This window comes from Hypanus sabinus, chromosome 25 (genome assembly GCF_030144855.1).
Source record: "Hypanus sabinus isolate sHypSab1 chromosome 25, sHypSab1.hap1, whole genome shotgun sequence".
Classification (NCBI taxonomy): domain Eukaryota; kingdom Metazoa; phylum Chordata; class Chondrichthyes; order Myliobatiformes; family Dasyatidae; genus Hypanus; species Hypanus sabinus.
This window is the reverse complement of record NC_082730.1, coordinates 32,680,397-32,702,226: the sequence shown is the minus strand read 5'-3', so window position 1 is coordinate 32,702,226 and position 21,830 is coordinate 32,680,397. Positions and strand designations below refer to the sequence as shown.

General features: G+C 38.2%; 1 protein-coding gene across 2 annotated transcripts in view; it reads right to left on the bottom strand.

The window, feature by feature from the left end:
* LOC132381144 (chemokine-like protein TAFA-5) overlaps positions 1–21,830 on the bottom strand; it is a 366,425-nt gene that overhangs the window by 123,682 nt on the left and 220,913 nt on the right. For both annotated transcript variants that reach the window (XM_059950417.1, XM_059950418.1), the window contains exon 3: positions 8,258–8,385. In XM_059950417.1, coding sequence (XP_059806400.1) covers positions 8,258–8,385 — 128 coding nt within the window. The remainder of the gene's footprint in view (positions 1–8,257; positions 8,386–21,830) is intronic.

Sequence of the window (21,830 nt, the reverse complement as noted above, 5' to 3'; positions counted from 1 at the left end):
GTTACATGGTCGCTTAACGTTTCTTCTGGTGCGTCTGAGGGCCTGTTCCTGCAGACCCTCTTTTATCCTGACTCACAGGGTAGTAGATGTCAATCAGGTTGGGGTGATGCAATCTCTCCCTCAACCAGCCCACTTTGCCTGAGGGTGTTCACGTAGCATAGTATCTCAATCCACAAGTTGGTCTCCAAGAGACAATGGCCATGTCCTGTAGCTTTACTTCGCCGGGGAAACAAGACATTCTGCACGTCCCTCTCTCATTTCCTGGGTCCCCTGACCCAACCCAATCTTGCGATTCTCACAAAGGAGGGGACTACGGACGTAACAGTACAGAGAAGAGAACAGCCAGCTACCGTGGTAAAAACAACATGAGTAAGAAAATATGATGAAGATGCGCAAATTGATTTTAGGGAGTTAGGCGGTAGATTATAAGCAGGGCCTTTAGGGTCCTTATCGAGGATTACTCCCTAAACTGTGTGCTAATGAGAATAGAAATGGGAGAATGGGGCAAATGAATGCATGGAGGTGCAGGAGGGAGGGGTTTAGATACTTCGATCTCCAGGATTGCTCCTGGTGTAGGTGGGATCCATGCCAAGAAGGACAGGTTGCACCTGAACTGGAAAGGGACTGGTATCTTTCAGGGACGTTTGCTCACCTGACACAAGACGACTTAAAACTAATTTGGAAGGGAAATGAGAAGGAAATCAGCAGCACAGCAGATGGAGAGAAAAATGTAGAGAATAAATCAAGCAAGTCCAGTGGACAGGTAGTGGAACATGGGGAAGGCTGGAAGGGTCAAATCCATTTACTTTTATGCCAGGAGCCTCACAGGTAAGTCAGATAAGCTGAATCAGTACCTGGAATTGTGATATTATTGCAATCATGTAAATATGGTTGAGGGAATGACAGTAATGGAGCTGAATGTCAGATGTGACAAAGAGGAATAGGAATATGGGTGTGTCCTTTAATAAATAATAGTCATAAATATTCACCAAGGACAATAATGTGCAAGATACTGATCAGGGAGAGGTACATGAATAACCTGGGACAAGTCATTACTAAAAAGGATAAGGTGTTAGTTGCAATAGGATACATAAGAGTTGATAAATCCACAACTCAGCTTCCAAAAGATCTGAGGATGGCTAATGTTGTTTCTTCAGTCAGGGAGCAGAGGTAAGTCACATATGCAACTATAGGCCAGTGAGCCGTGCATCAGTAGGAGGGGAATTATTGAAGAAAGTCCAGAGTGATGAGGACGGTGTACTTTTGAAAAGACAGGCTCTGAACAGAGATGGAGAACTTGACTTGGTGTAGGAAACTCCTGTCTGATTATTGTGATAAGGTCCTGCGTTGTAGTTTGGTCCAGACTTTTAACACACATGGCATCCAGTTTAAGGTGGCTAATTACTTCCAAAGTTGTTTTGGTGAGAGGAGACAGGATGGTGGTTGAAGGATTCTTTCCTGATTGATTCTGTGGTGTACTGCACGGATTGGTGCTAGGACCCTGGTAGTTTGTGATTTATATTAACTACCTAGAAAAGCATTTACGAGATCTAATTAGTAAGGACACAGATGACATGAGAGTTGGTGGTTTGTGGACAGTGAGGACACTTATGAAAGGCTACAGAAGGGTACAGATCATATGGGAAAGAACCGTGACAGTGCGAATGATGCAAGGCATATCCAGTAAATGGTAGGATGCTAGGGAACACTGATGATCAGAGGGATCTTGGGGTTCAAGTCCAATATTCCCTGAGAGTGGTAACACAGGAAGATAGGACAAATGGCTTGCTTGTTGGGTAAACAAAATAAAAGTTGGGACATTATGCTACTTCTTTATTAAACACTGGATAGAATGAATGTGTACAGTTCTGCTCACCAAACTATAGGAAAGATATGGTTGCAATGGAGAGATTGCAGAACATATTTATTAAGCTGTTATCTTGATTAGAGGACATTGGTTACTATGGGCTTGTTTTTTTTCTGTAAAGGAGGAAAGAAGATTAGAAAGATTAGCTTTACTTGTCCCATGTATATTGACACATCAAGACAGAGTGAATGCGTTGCCTACGTCATTGGCCAACACAGTGCTGGGATTGGGCTGGGCAACCCACAAGTGTAGCCATGCTCCTGCCTCCAACATAGTGTGATCACAACTCTCTAACCCTAACCTGGATGTCATTGGACTATGGGAGGACACTGGAGCACCCAGAGGAAACCTATGCAGTCATGGAGAGAATGTACAAACTCCTTACAGACAGCAGCAGAATTGAACCTGGGATGCTGGTGCTTCAAAGTGTAACAGTGACCACTATACCATCATGGTGATGAAGAATTAGGGCCAGACTAAAGTTATATAAAGTTATGAGGCATAGATATACAGAAAATGGACAAAATCTTTTTTCCCGTGGTTAGGTTATCAAAAGCAAGAGGAGACAGCTTTAAATTGAGAGAAAGAAAATATAAAGGGGGTTTTCACACAGAGAATGCCTGATATGTACATTGACATGGGCAACTAAAAGTCCCATTTCTGTGCTGATTAAGTCCATAATCCCAGAAGAGTTCAGCAGAACAATACAAGAAGCTACAACAACAGTCTTAAACCTCCATCCAGCGGCCCGGACTAATAGACGTTGGCCTTCTGACTACCCATGGACTCACTAATCACAGGGCTTTGAACCTTTGAGCCTTGACTTCTGGACTTGCCACACACTGGGCTTTGACCTTCAGGCTTCATCCTCCAGACTCGCATGCACCTCCAACGGTGGGATTCACTGACCTGAGGAGTTACTGCTCTTGCGTCTCCTGCTCACATGGCCCTCCATCCTGGGACTCACTGATCTAGGGATCGCAGGTCCCAGTCCTCAGTGCCTGTTGACCTGACCTCTGGAATCACTGGCCTTCGACCATAGACCACTCATCCCCAAACTCAGAACACTGGCTCTTGCCCCTGCCTCTTGATTTACAGTCCCTGACCTCTAACTCCCCCTCATCCCTTCCACTGTAAACCCTAACCTAATACCTAGCTCTCCACCTTGTACCCAAAACCTTACCTACAGAACAAAAGAAAACTAAGACTGAATCACAGTATCAACAAACTTCACTGTGGATTCTGTGGACAGTGCAGGGAGTTAGGTTTCAGGTTAGGATTAGGTTAGGTTAGGTCAGATCAGATCAGATAAATAGAGTTGCTGCCCTCTCTCCACACTCCTCACTACATTACAGAAATGCTCCCAAACCATCTGGTTCTTGAGGCAAACCTGTACTGGAAACATACGAAACACAGCTCTATCACACCAATCTTTTATGATTTTTTTCTTATTGATTGACTTTGCATGGAGTGAAGATTTTTTTTATGATATAAGGATTGGGGTAAAATCCTCCCCATTTTTGGCTTTCTGGCTAGCAATGTCTTCAACAATAACCTGCAATCTCAAAGGCTTGGCTGGTAAGATCAAGATTTTCAGAAGTGATACCATCATAAGATGACAGATGCTTTTTGCTCTCCCCACGCACTTATTGCAGGATTTCATTCTTGTTTCTCCTGCCTTTCATCTGATGTTGTTCCTATGGCTACCTGGTTCCAATTCAGTAGCTTTTCTTGCAATATCAGAAAATGTGGAGAAAAAAAAATTAGCCGAAGGTAATACATCTAGAAAATAAACAGATCAGTACCAGTTGTCAGAGGAAGTTTGTCAATTATCACTGAAGCACAAAAATAGTGTCAGGACATTATCCAAAATTATGAAGGAGTTGCCAATGATAACCATATAATAAAATTATTATTTTCTGTATGCTAGGAAGGATGAAGGGAAAAAGAAACAACAAACGTACAGATATCCATACATGTATGTTTAATTATTCACTTGAAGTATTCTCACCTCATCACCCCCAGACATAACAAGAATATAGTTCCCTTATCCTTACCTCCTACCCCATGAGACTATACATCCAACATATTTTGTCTCCCTGTCTCTCTGCACTGGGCCTCCTCCAGGCAGTCAACCCTTCAGTCATGCCAAATATTACATATGGCCCCTACACCTCCTTGCTCACCACCACTGAGGGCATTTTACAGTCCAGGTGCAGCAGTACTTCACTTCATATTGATTTTATTGGTGTTATTTATTGTAACCGTTGCGGCCAACGATGTTGATATTGTTGAGACCTGATGCAGATCGGGGGGGGAAGCAGTTCATCCTGCACCTCAGCTCTGTCAGCATCAGTCATGGTCTGTTGGCCAGCCATTTTAAATCCAATTCCCACTACCACACGAACATACCTGTCTACAACCTCCTCTACTGCCAAGTTGAGGCTAAACGCAAATTAAAGGGCAACACTTCATGTTCTGCCTTGGGGGTCTCCAACCTGACATGAGTATCAATTTCTCTAATTCTGGTAACCGCTTTCCTTTGCTCACCCAACCCCGCTCCATTTTCCCTCTATCACTTCGGTCCTAACACCCCATCGCTTTTCTCCCCTACCATTTTGGTCTGTCCTTTGCCCATATATTCTTCCTTCTGATTCCTGTCCTCACCTCCTTCCCTTTACCCCACGGTCCTCTCCGATCAGATTCCATTTCTTCAGACCGTTGTCACTTCCACATCATCTTCCAGCTTCTTACATTACTTCCATTCTCCGCCCTCACCTGCCTAGCACCTCACTCTCCCAGCTGGATCTACCATCGCCTGTCAGCTCCTGTTTCATTCCTTCTCCCCATATTTATAAATATACTGGATGCATTTCATCTTTCTTTCCAATTCTGATTAAGTTTCTTGACCCAAAACTTTGGCCACCCATTTCCATCCACGGACAACTGTCTGATCCACTCAGTTCAACCAGCATTTTGTGTGTTTCTCCAGATTTCCAGCATATCTTAAATTATTTTCTCCTCTTCTAGGTTGCTGTTCCAGTTCCATTTCCAGTTACCTCTCTTCCCTCCTGAAACCTTAGAGTGCATTGCCAGATCCATTAGCTTCACATCTTGAAGATTAATTGCTGCATCCATGGACATAAATAATCTTTTATTCAATGATAGCTCATTAGTTTTTACCCCTGATTTCTTGGGCACATCTTTTTCCTGAAAATGGAGGCTCTTGCAGCTCGGTGGTGTTCTGAATAACACCAGTTATCTGGCTTTCAGTGGACAGTGAGGCTTCTGGGTAATTCATCTTCTAGAAACTCTGACGGTCAAAGCAACTGCATTCTGAGCAAACACTTCCAGCATTAGCTACTGGATGAGCATGGACAGCAAGGTCCAAATACCATCCATCCTCTTAAAAAAAATCAAAGCTAAAGTGTATAGTCTGCTACACTTATCCTGATTACCTCAGCACAAACCAGGAAGCAATATGGATTATGGCGACACAGGAGACTACAGATGCTGTAATCTAGAGCAAAAAGAAAACTGCTCGAGGAACGCAGTAGATTGAACAGAATTTGCAAAGGTCATGGGATGGTTGATATCTGGGCCAATACCCTGCGACAGGATGTTTTTTTTTCCCGCTGAATTCCTCCGGTAGTTCAACAAAAAGGATTATTCTGGGTGCAGAGGAAGCTAAATAAACTCACTAGGTAATCAGTGTGAGAGCAATCTCACCACAATGGATGCCAGTAAGTATATTTGCTCCTCTTCATTCTTTATTAAAAACTTGAAGTCATCACTAGTCTAAGAACTAAAGTGATGGAGTTTACATCTTTAACTCTTTGCTTGGATGTGCCCGTGCTTTCATCTCTTTACATTATTATTTACTGCAGGGCTTCAACATATGAATATTCTTGTAAATTCTCAGGTGGCCATGCAAATCTTGAAACCTATGACTTGCACAGTATATTATTAGTTCAACTCTCTCCCAATCAATCTGACACCTTTTAAATTCTTTAACAATTTTTCGACCTTTCACTATTTGATGTTCCTGGCCATTATTATTTGACTGTCTTACCTTTGGATAAAAGAGCAGAGGTGCCGTTACAGAATAATTTAAATCACACAAAAAATCTATACTTTATTCTTCTTCTCATTATAGGGATGATATAATGTCTGCCACATACTTGCTTCAACAATAGCAACTAACAATTGAATGCACTCTTACAATGAAACAATTGCTAGGAAACTCATCAAGCCTTGTGATATCCTTTTCTTTACAGGGAGAGGTCTACCAACCACCACCAAATATGTGATTTATTTTGCTTCATTACTATGTTTACCCACATTAAATGAAGTTCATTGATAAACTGCTGACATCAAACATCTTGTCTAATAACAGAGCATTCTGCAGCTGAATTCTTAAAGCTTTGATGTTATGAGCTTTTACCATTGTTTGAAACATGTTAGAGCAGGGGTCCCCAACCTTTTATGCCGTGGATCAATACCATAAAGCAAGGGGTCTATGGACACATGGTTGGGAACCCTTGTGTTTGAGGATTATAATTGCAGATATGCCATTACCTTGTCTTGACAGATCATAAATGACCTCTAACCGAAAGCTTTATTTTCTCAACATTCTGCTTTGTGCATTGCCCAGGTTCTCAACAGAATCAGAATCACATTTAATAATGTGATATAATGTGATATGTACATGAAATTTGTTGTTTTGCATTACAATGCATAATAATAAAACAACTCTAAATTATGGTAAATGTATATATAAAATTAAATTAAGTATTGCAAAAAATAGCAAAAGAAAAAAAATAATAATGAGGTGGTGTACATGGGTTCATTGTCCATTTAGAAATTTGATTGTGGAGGAGAAGAACCTGCTCCTGAGACATTGAATACATGCCTTCAGGCCCCTCTACGTCCTCCTTGATGGTAACAAGGAAAAGAGAACATATCCTTGGTGATGGTGGGGAGGGGTGGGCGTAACGATGGATGTCACCTTTTTTGAGGCATTGCCTTTTGAAAGTGGCCTAGATGCTGGAGAGGCTAGTGCCTATGATGGAGCTGGCTGAGCTTACAAATTGCTGCAGCTTTTTCCAGTTCTGTACGGTGGCCCCTTCATACTAGATGGTGCTGCAACCAATTAGAATGCTCCCCATGGTATATCTATATTTGCGAATGCCTTTGCCATCATACCGAGTCTCCTCAAATTCTGAATGAAATATATCCACTGTCATGCCTTCTCTGTAATTGCCTCGATATGTTGGGCCCAGAGCAGACCTTGAAAGATATTGACACCCAGCAACTTGAAGCTGCTCATCCTTTCCACTGCTGATCCCTCTATGAGGACTAGTGTATGTTCCCTCAACTTTTCCTTCCTAAAATACCGAGAGTTACCCATACAACTGCTGTTATTTCCCTCTGGAGTGACAGAAACTTTGGGATTTCTGTGTATGAAAGACCTGGAGGTATTGTCAGCTGCTTGCAGAAGATGTGGTTCAGCTAAAGGGACATCTGTTGATGACATTGGTCCACGTCCCATGCAACAACCCAGTAAAGTCATGGATAAATTTCTACAGTACTTTTCCTAATGCTGTCTGACCTTTATTGAATCCTCTTATGATACATTATTTTTCAGTTTACACCATCCTTTCCTTCTCTCACAGAAGAGAATGCATTATTACCAAATATGTAATTAATATATAATTAAGATACTGCATAAAATTCAATACAATACTGTTGATAAAATGAGGATCAATATCCCTTCATCCATTTACAGACAAAATATGTAATACACCATGTTCTCAGTATTATATATATTTTAATTAACTTTTTTTGTAATTCCACAAATTGTCTTCTTGTGCACTTTGTATTCTTTATGTGTAGTTTTTCATTGACTCTATTGTATTTCTTTGTTCTACTGTGAATATCTGCAAGAAATGAATCTCAGGGTGGTACTGTACATGCTGACATATATGTACCTAAATAATAAATTTACTTTGAATGTATTTGCAAGTCCATCACTATTCTTCAGTGTATTACAACATTCTTCATAGAGCAACAAAGACTGGTCATCTGCATTTACATTGGATAGTTGTCCATGGACATGATAAATAAGCAAATATCCTCTGTTGATTATTAACATGTACTTCTTTTAACATTGAATGTTTCAGCCTATGCCTCTCTCTTGCATATTTTCAATATTTTCTGTGGAATGAAGGCATGCTAACATTGTTATACAGTTTGTCAGGTTTAATTCTTTTAGATTTTGAAGTTGCATTAAAGTATATGTTGGTTAAATCCTTAATTTTTTTTAAGATTCTAATCAAATAATCAATTCATTGAACATCATTAATGATATGAAACTTTGGAGACGCCTACCGTTATTGTTTTTATTCGACCACCTGGCTGCGTGCAGGTCCAGCCTGACTTGTTCATTAATAAACCACAGATTTCTCCTTCTGAACATGGAATCATTTCACACCACTGCTTGCTCTTTACAACTCGAACTGTAAATGGAAAAAGGGTATATGGTTAGACCACATTGAAAAATGAATAGGTGAAACATTCTGTCATGAATGCAAAATGAAACTGCACGAGTCAGTGAGTTCATCAGGTCACCAAACAGTACACAAGAAAGGTTATTCGGTCTATGTGATTCATCCATGTAAAAGCAACCAACATTGCTTCTGCATTGCAGCATTCTGCCACCCAGAAACACTGCTTGAGTTCAAATACAAAACGATGAAAGCCTTCTCTGTTGCTTTTCAGTGTCCCAAATGAAATGAGTTTGGGCATTGTAAATGCAATCTTGGTAGAGCGGGCACCGCAAAAAGCTGGACATTATTTGTCACTGGATTGACAATCTCATTAGCTAACTAAAAGGATTGTAACAATGCAAAGTGGACAAAGTCACAGTAGTACAGTATGCACTAGTCTTCCGAGATTGACTTAAGTGTACATGTACATTATCAGGCTAATATAGATGACGGCTTCGGCTGCATTTAACTAGATTAGGCATGAACTGAAAATGTTTGATGCCAAGATTGGACGGCAAAATAAAAAAAGGTTTCATTCAGTGAAAAAGCCAGATCTCAATATTAATGAATGCATGAAATATAAGTTTGCTTTAGTGAAAGAAAATGGGAAGTTCAAAATAGACAGACCCTGACAGAACACAAATGAATTCTTTGCAACTATGTCCCTTCTTGTCGAGAAAAGCTGACTCTGTAGGGACTTTATCAAAGTGCCTGTCCAATCCTTCAGCAAGTGAAGCAGAATAACACAGAGTAAAGAGGAACTAGAGGACAAAAGATAAAGAAACTTTACTCCTCAAGAAACAAATCTGATATTTCATACAAAGAACGCAAGAATGCAAAATTTCGACTGCGCTGCAAAGTTGATATTTAAATATTGTTTTAATTCAATTCTTAAGTGAATTTATTTGAAAAAAAATTACTAATTTATTTGGATATTTTTCCTGCTAGATAGTAAATCTAAAGTAGAAGGCGCACTTGGTTCAATTAATTGGTCATGGCCCTAAATGCACCTCTGGAGTAGCTGGACAGTAAAGACACCTAAGATAAACACAAAAATACAACTGGAGATGCTGTGGATTAAAGAATACGTACACAATGCTGGAAGAACTCAGCAGGTCAGGCAGCATCCATGAGAAAAGAGTAGCCAACGTTTCAGGCCGAGACCCTGATCGTTGGCTACTTTTTTCTCACGGATGCTGCCTGACCTGCTGAGTTCTTCCAGCGTTGTGTAGATATTCCAAGACACCTAAGATAGACAGCTGTTTATTGACTATAGCTCTAACTTCAGTACTATAATTCCAAACCAACTCATCACCAAACTCTAAGAACTGGATGTCAACACCTCCTGCTGTAAATGAATCTTTGACTTCCTGACTAAATAACTGCAAAGAGTAAGGAAAGACACCAACACCTCCAGCACAATTATTCTTAACAGTGCTGCTCCAAAAGGTTGCATCTTCATCTTACCCTCCCCCCAACTTCCTGTACAATCATGACTGCGTATTCTGCTCTGACTCCATCTAAAAGTTCACAGGTGTTACCATGGTAGTGGGCCATATCATAAGTGATGATAAGTGGGTCTACAGGAAGGAGACAGAGAGCTTAGTGATATATATCATAACAACAACCTTTCCCTTAATATCAGCCAAACACAAGAGCTGGTCATTGACTTCAGGAAGTCAAGGTTTCTGTCCACATCAACAGTGCTGTGGTTGAGAACTCTAAAAGTCCCAGGAATAGCATCACCAGGATCCTATCCTGTTCCAATCACATAGACCTCAATGCCAAGAAAGTTCAGCAATGCCCCTATTTCCTCCAGAGGATAATAAAATTTGGCATGTCCTTAATAACCCGTAACAATTAGTTTTTATCAATGCACCATAAAAAGCATCCCATCTGCTTGGCGTGGCAACTACTCTGCATATGACCACAAGAAACTACGAAGTTGTGGAAACAACAGCACATCATGGAAACAAGCCTCCCTTCTGTCTATTCTTCTCACTGCCTCAGTAATGCAGCCAACATAATCAATGACCCTTACCCATCCCAGACTTTTTCTCTCCCACCCCCCATCTTCCATTGGGCTGAAAATACAAAAGCCAGGCACGAGGAAAATTTTACCCCACTGTTCTAAGACTATTAAATGGTTTCCTAGTATGATAAGATAGACTGTCTTGACACTCTATGATGTACTGACCTTGCACCTTCTTGTCTCACTGCACTGTTCTTTCTCTATATTTGTACACTTGATTCTGCATTTTGCTACTCTCTACCTTGTACTACTGCAATGCAATGTTGAAATTAATTGATCTGTACAGACAGTATGCAAAACAAGTTTTGGACCATACCTCAGTACATGTAACAACAGTAAACCAAAACAGTGCCCAGGGCACTGATATGGTAATTGGTCTTACTGCTTTGAGGAACAAAGAAAGAAATTCTCTTCTAAGAGTTTAAATGGCAAAGTTCTGCATTTGTTCACTTTCATATTCATGCCAAAGAAGGAGCAAACTAGACTGTAATCAATTCCATGATTTCTATATTTACATTAACTTCATTGTGATTTTCACAACAAAAAGCAAAAAGACAGCACAACATTTGAACACCAATATGAGGTCCATGAGAAGTAAGCAAGCAATAGGGAATTGGTATTGTAGAAAAAATTGTGGTCAAAACAAGAAAATCAATACTTATTTTACAAATTATGAGCATCAATTTCCGTCTACATGATGAGCTTTCTGGCAAATTTTTTCCTGGTCTTTATTTCATTCATTAATGTTATAGAACATTGGTGCATGGCCAAATGGTTAAGGCTTTGGGCTGGCGATCTGAAGGTCGTTAGTTTGAAGCGGCTTGTGTGTCCTTGAGCAAGGCACTTAACCACACTCTGCCCCTGCACGTTTATAGCCCAGTGGCAGCAATTGGTGCAGTATGGACAAGACAATACAAGAACATAGAAAAATTACAGCACAATACAGGCCCTCCAGCCCACAATGTTGTGCCGAATATGTACTTACTTTAGAAATTACCTCAGGTTACTCATAGCCCTTTATTTTTTTAAGCTCCATGTACTTATCCAGGAGTGTCTTAAAGGACATTATTGTATCCGCCTCCACCATCGTCGCCGGTAGCCCATTCCACTCACTCACCACTCTCTGCATAAAAAACTTAGCCCTGACATCTCCTCAGTACCTACTTCCAAACATAAGTTATCATTAATATTCAGATCATCCTGAATTGCCTTGAAATTTCCAGGAATGAGACTTATTGAATAATCCACCAGATATCAAGCAATCGGAAATAAAATTGGGCTATTCTGCTTGCTAACTGCTCAAGTGAGCATGCAAACAGTCACTGAAGACAGGAATACTTGTTTCAATTATGTTTGGGAGTTTTCTGTTCCATTTTTCTTTTCCTTAGTTTTGTATATTAGTTGGATTGGTTAACCTAAACAATTCATTGAAACAAAAATGTATAAGGAGCACCCTTCAAGATATCCAGCTGCAACTATTGTAAAAAGGTGAAACTTTCACAAAAGAAAGTTTCGCTCAGGGCCACATATTCTTTATTAGTGATGTTTGTTAGTGGGTGGATTTTGGCATGGGAACTTTTAAGATCCTTTTAAGGGCTGAATCAGCCTCATTTTAACATCACATTTGAAATACAGTGTAGCACTATATAAATCAGACCTTGACAAGTATCTAAAGTGACTGATCAGTAGTTATGGGAAATTAATTCAACCTCTCATAATATACCCAGTTAGACTCCCTCTATTAATAAAGGAAGAACTTTAGATCACAGAATCAAACAACATTTCTAATGCCAAAGGAAGATATTCAACATGCTGTATTCAGCCAATTGAAAAAAACAATGCAGTCAAATCCCACATAGCAGCATTAGTTCCATAGCCCAAGTGCACATCCTTTTACTTTAGATGATGGTTTCTACCTGTACCATTTCTTTCAATAGTGAACTCCAGATCTGGGTGAAACATGTCTCTTCATCTGTCTTTTACTCTTTCTATTAATTATTTTAAATCAATTCTTCCTGGCCTTCAACCTCATGACTAGGAGTAACAGGTCCTACCTATTTATTTTATTGAGGCCTCTCTTTATGTTACACAGTTCAGTTCAGGGTCCTTGCTGTGTCCTTTTTATAAAGAAAATAACCTTAGCCGGTCTTTCCCCAAAGGTGCAATATTCCACTACTGCCAGCATCGTCACAAATCTCATTTGAAAATTTTCCAGTGCATTTTTCCTCTAATGTGGTGATCCAGACTGTGCATAATCCTCAAGCTGTGATCTAAATTGCATTTCATACAGTTGTAGCATAATCTGATGCCTTGACTAATAAAAAAAATAATGCTGCGTGCCTTTGTAACCATACCATTTACGTGTCAAATTCCCTTTAAGGATTTACTGTATCCAAGTCACTCTTTCCTCCACGTTAGTCAAGTCTGGTCATTTATTAAATATTCCTTTGTAAATCATGCGTTGATAATAAAATCTTCCAGAAAAACTAAGAACTAAAAAGAATTCTAGCAAAAACTTTGATGTACATTACTGCAGTAACTACTTCATAGCCACAGGGACATAGATTTGATTCTGACCCTGAAGACTTTTGATGTCAACTCTACGATTATGGGTTTGCACTGGGTTCTCAGGTTTCTATCCACAGCCTGAAATTGTCCCAGTTATTAATTAATCACTGTTCATCATCACTTATAGGTGGCAAAAGAAAGAAAAGAGAGCCAATATAAGGTCAATCTAAGAACAAAAGACTGTAGGGCCACAGTAGAGAAGAGAATTAGAACTGATTGGATAACTCAGCAGAGAGTAAATGGGCTGAATGTCCTCTTTCTGTGCCTCCGCAAGGGCAAGCCAGGGGTCATCAAAGTCTTCTGGGTACCAATTCTTTACAGCAGCAAAATTCCTAGAGTTTCTAAGGTTCTATAGCACCGTGGAGAGAGATTATTGCAAATGAGACCATGACTAGCTTATTACAGTATGACAAAGCTTCACCACAGCTCATTTCAGGGCTTCAAATCTGTCAAAAGCAACATGTTTAGAACAAAGCAGCTGTTGCTTTTTTTTGTTCTGTAAGTACAATGAGAGGCACCAAAACAAAATAATTTTGGGAGGCATCAAAACCAAGAAAGTGTTAAAGACCTTTTATTGAAGTAGATCCAAATCTATGAGATGGAGGAAGAAAATTGTAGATTATATGGGGAGGTGCTAGAAGTGTCAACTGGTGACAGTGGAACAAACTGCTATGGAGCTGAAATCGTCATTGAAGAAATGGAAAAAATGGGATAAGCAGATCTAATAGAAACAGTAGAGGGGTTTGTCATTGATCAAGCTCTGTGGGTCATGCAGAAGTATGAGCAGGAATTAGGGTATAAAAAATTGCATCTCCATTAAGTCAGATCACTATTATCCAATAAGTATCTGCTTATTGTTATTTTATAGGATATAAGGCAGACGGCAAAAAATATAAAGCATAGATCACAAATATTGCAACGGGTATAAGACTTGAATCATTAACTGTTCTCTTTCCACGGATGGCACCCAACTTGCTGAGTGTTTCTAATGCTTTAGGTTTATATTTTGAAATTCCAGTATCTGCACTTTTCCTTATATTCACAATTTTAGAGATATTGATTGAGGGAAAAACATTGGGCCAGGGCTCAAGGAAACTCCATATCTTTCTTTCAAAATTGTTTTATTGGACCTTTTGCGTTCACCTTAGAGAATAGAAAGAGACTTGTCTTGCAGTGGCCATTTACAATTACTGAATTCATTATAAGGGAACTTAAAGTGAAAATATTCCAACTCAGCAAGTGCATTACCTAAAGAAACACAGCTGGCAGAACAAAGAATCTGCTTGCAAAATGAAATGTGAATAGAGTGAAAGAGCTTTAAATATATGTCTGTATGTAATTACTGTAATCATTGACAAAACATACTGATGCAGCTTTTGTTTGACACCAGAGTTGTTTGTTTAATCCTGGTTGAAAATTTGCTGCTAATGCTATCTCAGGACCAAAATCATTCAAGCAAATGCCAGAGGCATTCTTTCTGTAGATTGTTAAACTGAGAAGCTTTCCTGAAGCTATCACTTATATTGCTTCTTCATGGTTGTTCTATTTTTAATGCAAACTTTCATTATATAAAGCTGTACCATTTAATGTACCATAAGCAAATATATTTTTCATTCTTTAGTACAAATGATCTATAAAATAGCTTAAAGTCTACTAGCAACATTTTTTTTGCAATAGTACAGCAAACATTTTTTATTTCAGTTTTGGTTTACATTTCGCTCACTGCTAACAACATTTCAAAGAAATGTCCTGCATATGTTCCCCATGCACAGCAATCTTCAGAGCAACAAAAGGATCCGTTAAATTGTTTCTTTTCTTTAAGAAAAATAGGAAATCTTACTGAAAATCAGTGGGACCTGAATTTAGAACCATATTTTACCTCTAAACTTGTCTGTAACATCTCTGAAACATGCAGTAAATCACAATGCCAAATGGAACTTAGTGAGAGGCCCCCTTAATCCTAAGCATATGATTATGAATGAATTCATTTATTTTAACAAATGCATTGCAAATAACTGTCCTGCAGATCCAACCTCTACTTGAAGTTGTATGATGCCGCTGTGAATATAAGCCACAGTATTCTTGCTCGCAACTATTGAGTGCGTTATGTGCTGAGTACAACACATTCCACAGAGGAAGCATGACTAAAGTATATCTGGAGTATTCTGACGTTGAATTCAAAACAACTTTTCAGAAGTAAACCGCTTTGAAGAAAGACCGAGCTGTCATATTGTTCGAACAAACTTCTGCAGTGAGGTGACTACACATTGTGTCTGCAATTGCAGTCTAACTAAAACATTGAAATTCAGTGGTAGAAATCAAAGTTAATTCACTGCTAAAATTTATCATTCGATTATTATCAACACAATACAGATCATTCAGCCCATGTAGTCTGTGTTGGTGTTCAGAAATCCAAAATTTTGAAACACACGGTTTATAATATGCAAGTTTTCACTTGGAAACTACAACACCCATACTCTTGCCATCATTATTTCCAAACATCTAAACTACCTCAGCAAGAGTCAACTTCCAGTATAGTTATTGTACCTATTATCCAAAATAAATGTAGAATAAAATAAATCCTGTAAGCCACTGACGCGTCAGCCAAATTCTTTATTTTTATAAGGGATAATCTTTTCGCTATCCTAGTTAATTTCTCTCACCTCACTCATCACACTTTCTGAAAGTGTTGATTTTTCACTAAGGCAAATTTCCTCATGTGTCTATTCCTCTCCTGAGCTTTGCACATTCATTTGTTTGTCTCGACATTGATTGTTGGCAGGCTATAGTTCTCCAGAGGCCAACCTGTCAGTCCCAATTGTGTGCTCAACTCAACACATCCAACAACTAAAACCCTTGACCAAACTTCCCTTTCCTAACTTGTGAGGAGCAACGCCAATATTATTGCTTTGCATGGCACATTGCCCAAGATCGGAGAATTCAATACAAACTGGGACAAAACCTGATTTTCTAGGCTTGTATACTCATTGACGGAATGCATAATTCCACTGTTGTTTTTCTACTTTACTCCTTCTATAGACACATTTAATCTAGTTTCTCTACTAATCTATTTAATTATCAGCTCTCTGCATATCAAAACCTACATAGTACTGTCTTTTTCATGGTCATTGATGTATATGTACACAGTGGTGATGCAAAGAAGCACAAGAATGCATGTTTTACATTTTTTTTATATATTAGGGTTCAGTGTGGAATTGACCCGTCCTGTCTTTGAGCCCCTGAATTAATCCTCACCTAATCACAGGACAATTTACAATGACCAACTAACCTACCAACCAGTACATCTTTGGACTGGTGGAGGAAATTAGAGCACCAGAGGAAACCTACATGGCCATCGGGATAACGGACAAACTCCTCACAGGCAGCGGCAGGAATTGAACCCTAGTCCATGTACTGTAAAACATTGTGTTAACCATTATGCTACCACACCATCAGGATGTGATGACAATGTGACTCAATCTTCTTTTTCCATTCTCTTTAAGGTGCAGCTTTTCCTGTTATTAGACTGGACATTTTGGGGAATCTTCTATAAAATGAGCATTCAACAAAATCACCTTGGAAGAATGCATGTCAAATATGGTATCCACTCCTCTTCTCATCCATTAACAATATATTTAAGTAAAATTTGACCTTTTTTATTGCAATGACATATGTCAGTTTGGTGGCGGAGTACTGTTGAGATTAGGCGCTCATGACGAGATGTCTCTAAAGCAAATTTTCAATCATGATAGTTGTGGCAATTTCAAACCTCAAAACACAAGACTATTGTAAAGCAAAACTCCCTCTGTATGGTTCATAGTGCAGAAGATATTGTATAAGAATTGGGAATATTATTGGGTAATGGGTTTGTTGATAGGATTTCAGAGTTCTAAAAAAGTGAAAAGAGAAATTTGAAGAATAGTGGGGCAAGTGAATAGTGAGGGTTAAGAGGGATATCTCAGCACTTGGGACTATTAGAAATGAAAGGAAGTATTGAGAATAAAGGAAAGAATACATTGAGAATAAAGGGGAATCTATGGAAGTAGACAGTAAAAGCCTAAGAAAGGGGGAGTGCACAGACGAGTTTCAGAGGAATTTAAGAAAAATCTAAATAGAGCATTGGCAAGGACAAACAGGAAGAAATGGCTATCTTCAGAGACCAGCTAGTATTGAGGGAAGCATACAGCATAACAACTCCGAACACAGGCTATTACAGTGAATTTGCACATGGAAAAGGACAAATCAATCCAACAGTTTCTTTGTATGTCACAGGAAATTCCTCTCATTCCTTTTCTTCTGATATAGTCTTCTATTCCTTTCTCACTCATTACTGATTACTCTAACTGAATATAACAAGTAAATGGTTTTGCAGATCGTGTTAATATTAATTTCTAATAATTTAATTTGACTTATTCTCAAATGTTCTACACATTCCTTATATTTTGTAATAAACTCTTTTAACAGTTGTATTAATCGGACTGCTTCAGGCTTTTCTAATTAAATATATGAAGAATAATTATAAATTACTTCTTTTGATTTTATATTATAAATTTGCCAGATGTTAGATTCTTGGTAGATTTTATATTTAGCAATACAAAGGTTGTTTGAATGGAAACATAAAGAAAACTTTTTGAAATTGGTGTGGTTTTCAGAGATTGCTTTCAGGGTTGAATAACATATTCAATACTCCAATAAGTTTGTTGACAACCAATAGCTGAAAATGATTGTTTACAACTTTCTCAAAATTGGTGTTCAATTCTAAATGACAACAAAAATACCACAAGTCAGTCAGACTATGCCCTATTAAAATGAATCAATGGAAAAATCATACAATAGGAGGCACTGAAATGGTAAAAAAAAATTGGCTAGTGTTATAGAAAATAACATTTATAGCCAGGCAATGCAAACAATAATGCCAAACTTACATATTGGTATTAGAAGAGCTCAATATGTGCAAAAGCTGTGTGTAAAAGCATCTCAATTTTGTACTCACATTCAAAAATCGAGTTAGTGTTTATAGGCAGCAGGCTAAAATATCAATTAGTTTTGCAGTTCAGTTAATATCTTTTGACATTTCTTGAATACACATTCGAGAAGTGTGTATTTCTCAAAACCAACTACCATGTTCAACACTTCCAGTAATAATTTTTTTACATTTTTCTTAAAAAGCTCTTCACTTCTTCAACATGCATGCAGTTGTGTGGGATAAAATAATCTCAAGGCTTCATTTATTTATCTAATCCTCTCTTATTAGTAAAATGCTACTTCTGCTGGCATTTATTATTTGGTGAAAATTCCATCAGGAATTTATATTGAATAACCCTCACTCTGTATAATTTTCTCTCCATTACAGTAGCATCAACTAAATCAAATACATCAACTGTAAATTGTTTTGCACTTGCACTGTCGAATATTCCTGGACACGTAAAGTAATAATATATGCCTGCCAGTTCCCTACTTAAATCCTTATTTCAGTCTACTAGTGTTTACTAATTATGCTTTGTACAAGTTGTAAGTAGGAATTTTCAAACTCAGTAGTAAAGTGCAGTAGGCTTTAATGGCTACCACATACAGTACATAATATCTAAATTCTATATTAAATGTTTATTGTTATCCAGCATAATCGAGTTGTGAAAGCATCAGAAATCATTTTATATTTTTGAAACCTGCTATGAAATTATGTGCTTTGCCAGACAACCTTGGTCTCTGGTCTTCTCTTTCTGTGGGGAAATCATCAAGGTGGCTAATTCAATAGCCCCTGAAAATGAGCATTGGGACTTCAGTAAAACTCCAAACATTACCTCAATACAAGGAGGATGCCAACTTCACGCTGCCTGCTCATTTACATGATGGCTGTACCCAGCCAGAACTAACTATGTGTTGATTAGTTGCACATCCCAACAGGAGGCCAATATCATGACTAGCTAGTCCCAGTTAAAGCTCACCTGCATGAGTTAAAGCAAAAGTTAACTTTGGCTGCATTTTTAGAAAGTGAATAGATATTTCACTCTTGTATTCTTGCAAGGAAAATGCGTCGGCTATAAAGGGTCATTTTGATATTTACTTATGTTTAGTCCAGATCACAAAGAACTGGATAACTATTCCCTTTGCTTTGTGGCTATTCAGGTGGATAATTTATCCTACATGACCTCATCTGTTTGATCCAACAAGGGGGTCAACAGATCCTTTTCAATGGAAAACCTCTAGTGATCTTGCATTTCAATTGAGTTCATTTGTAAAAGTCTGATGGCAAACAGTTTCTTCTCTGTGCAGTTGTGTCTTTGGTCAGAACTGAGTGGCCCCTCCACCTGACCTTGATGAACATCCGATAGAGTTCAGCTATCAGATTGTCTCGGATTCTGGTATGGTGCACCTTTCACTGGCATGTACTGGAGACCAGATGACCAGCTTTCACTTCCACTGAATTCATAATTTTCATTGGCTAATTTTTTTTATAGAGAACTGGGGTAAGAGAAGCATTGGGAAATGTTTTGCAACAGTTTTTGTTAAGACTTAGTCCTACAAACCAACAAATTGACAGTTGAATTATAGTAGGTAACAAAGTACATCTGAATTAGATGTTAATTAGTTAAAAAGACACGAATCACATAATTTTTCCAAAAAAAATTTGAATAGATGACTCTTAATTGCTATCACAGGGAAATACTGTTAATACTTCATGATATATATAAATAAATGTCACGAGTATTCAATATGAATATGAAAGATACAGGTTAATCAGCCACTGTTTTGTATTTTATATTTCAGTAATAATTATGTAATTTGCAAATGCAGTATATCATTTAATTAAACACTCTTGTTTGTTTAAATAATTCACTACGGGTTATATGTACATGAATTGCATACGTCATGATGCTTGCACATCAGACATGCTAAAGTAAAATCAAGCATACACAAGATATCTCCCGACTCACTTGTTTTCCTGTAAATTAGTGACATTTTGAAGTTACAAAATATAACAGCAAACAACTGTTGCACTGAATATTTATGGCAAGAACATTGGTCAAATGCAACTGAGCTCTTGTATCACACGTAAAGGCCGCAAATACTGGCTACTTGATCAGAGATCCTGTTGCTTCTAAGGGTCTCTCTCAGTCCAGATATCTCCCACCATTCAACAACCCAGTGCGCCAAGAAATTCTCAAAACTGGCTGGCTTGACGGTAACAGAGTGCCTGACAACAAATTGCTGAGAGATTCAAGGTTCCATTGGAACTCAGCATTGGCGCAAATTACCAACGTACAAAAAAAACTCCAGAGCTCTGCACTTTGGCAAGCAAGTACCCCCACTGCCAGATCACCAGTCTATTAAAATAACATTAATTGCCGCAGCTTTAACTGTGGGTGGTTGGTTGGAAGACCTGGCCCGTTGCTTCCACAGAGGCATTTAAGAAGTTGTTGAACTGCCATAAAATTTTACTTGTTGAATTACAAAGTATATGTTTACCATCAGTGGTGAAAGAACCAGCATATAACTAGACAATGGTATGAGCTGGACACTTAGAACAAGAAGATGATGGGTAGACTGGGATGACAGCAACTGCTGCAGACAGAGATAAACTATTGGCCAGGATATTATTTTTGCAAATGTAGTCAATCAGATTAGAAATGCAATCCATGCAAAACTCCACAATTCCCTTTCTAAATAGTCCCTTAGGATTGGGGATGGCATGCTTCCATTCCAGCTTCATGGATTTCAAGATAACTCATAATAATAATTCCACGGTGACTCTCTAAGCCCATTATAGTTTTGTCTAGCTTTAAATTCAATCTCTAATTTAATGAATTGGATGAAAATAGGGTATTACTCAAACACAACCAAATTTATTTCACCTTGATACACCTTCCAAACACAAACAATTTTAAATTATACATTCCTTCATCAGTATGGCTAAAGCAATTAATTTAAATAGTAGAACTATTTTCTAAAGACAAACATAAACTTTGGATTGGGTAAGAGCAAAACATTTAACTAAAGAAAGGTACAAGAGAGCTAGTGGAATATCAAATAGAGCAGAAGGGTACAATACAACTGATGGATGAAATGAAATTTAGAAGTATCAGGGACATTAACTTGTTGAACAAATCATTGCCGGATAAAGGGAAAACTTTCAATGTAAGTTAACTTAAAGCTTAAGAAATTCTGCCAAACTGAGCTAAATATTATTACTAATATAGCAAAGGTAATAAACACTTTCACTACACCCATATTAATGTATACTTCAGGCATACTTGGTCTGAAGCTGATTAGGAAAAATTACAAAGAATAATAAAAGCTGAAATGAAAAATTTTAGAAGACACTATGTACACTCAGATGTATTTATATTAACACTACTTAGGACAGAAGGAGGAAGAGGAATAACAAATATTAAAAATTTACACAACAGTCAGATAAAACATCTATGGAAATATTTTCTTCAATGAAAACCGGATTCAGCACTCCACATGAGCATATACAATTCTGATAAGAAGTACACACCACTAAACTTAAATGAAAGTACAGCCCAGAAAAAAGAAGAAGTTATCACTGCAACAGGAAAATTTAACTAATGGTAGAGCAGGACCCTCCATGGAAGACATTCCCAGGATCTGACTGGACTAGATGCGGACAGAAAAGCATTGAAAGCCGAGCTCAGAGTTGGAAACTTCTTCACAGAGACAGGTGCTTCTTGTGGCAAAACAGGACCAGGTGGTTAACACAAAAATGATCAAAAAATATATAATAAAAAAACCAACAAATTTGAGACAATAAATACAGAAAATGCCAAGAGAAACCAGACGTAATCCAACACAC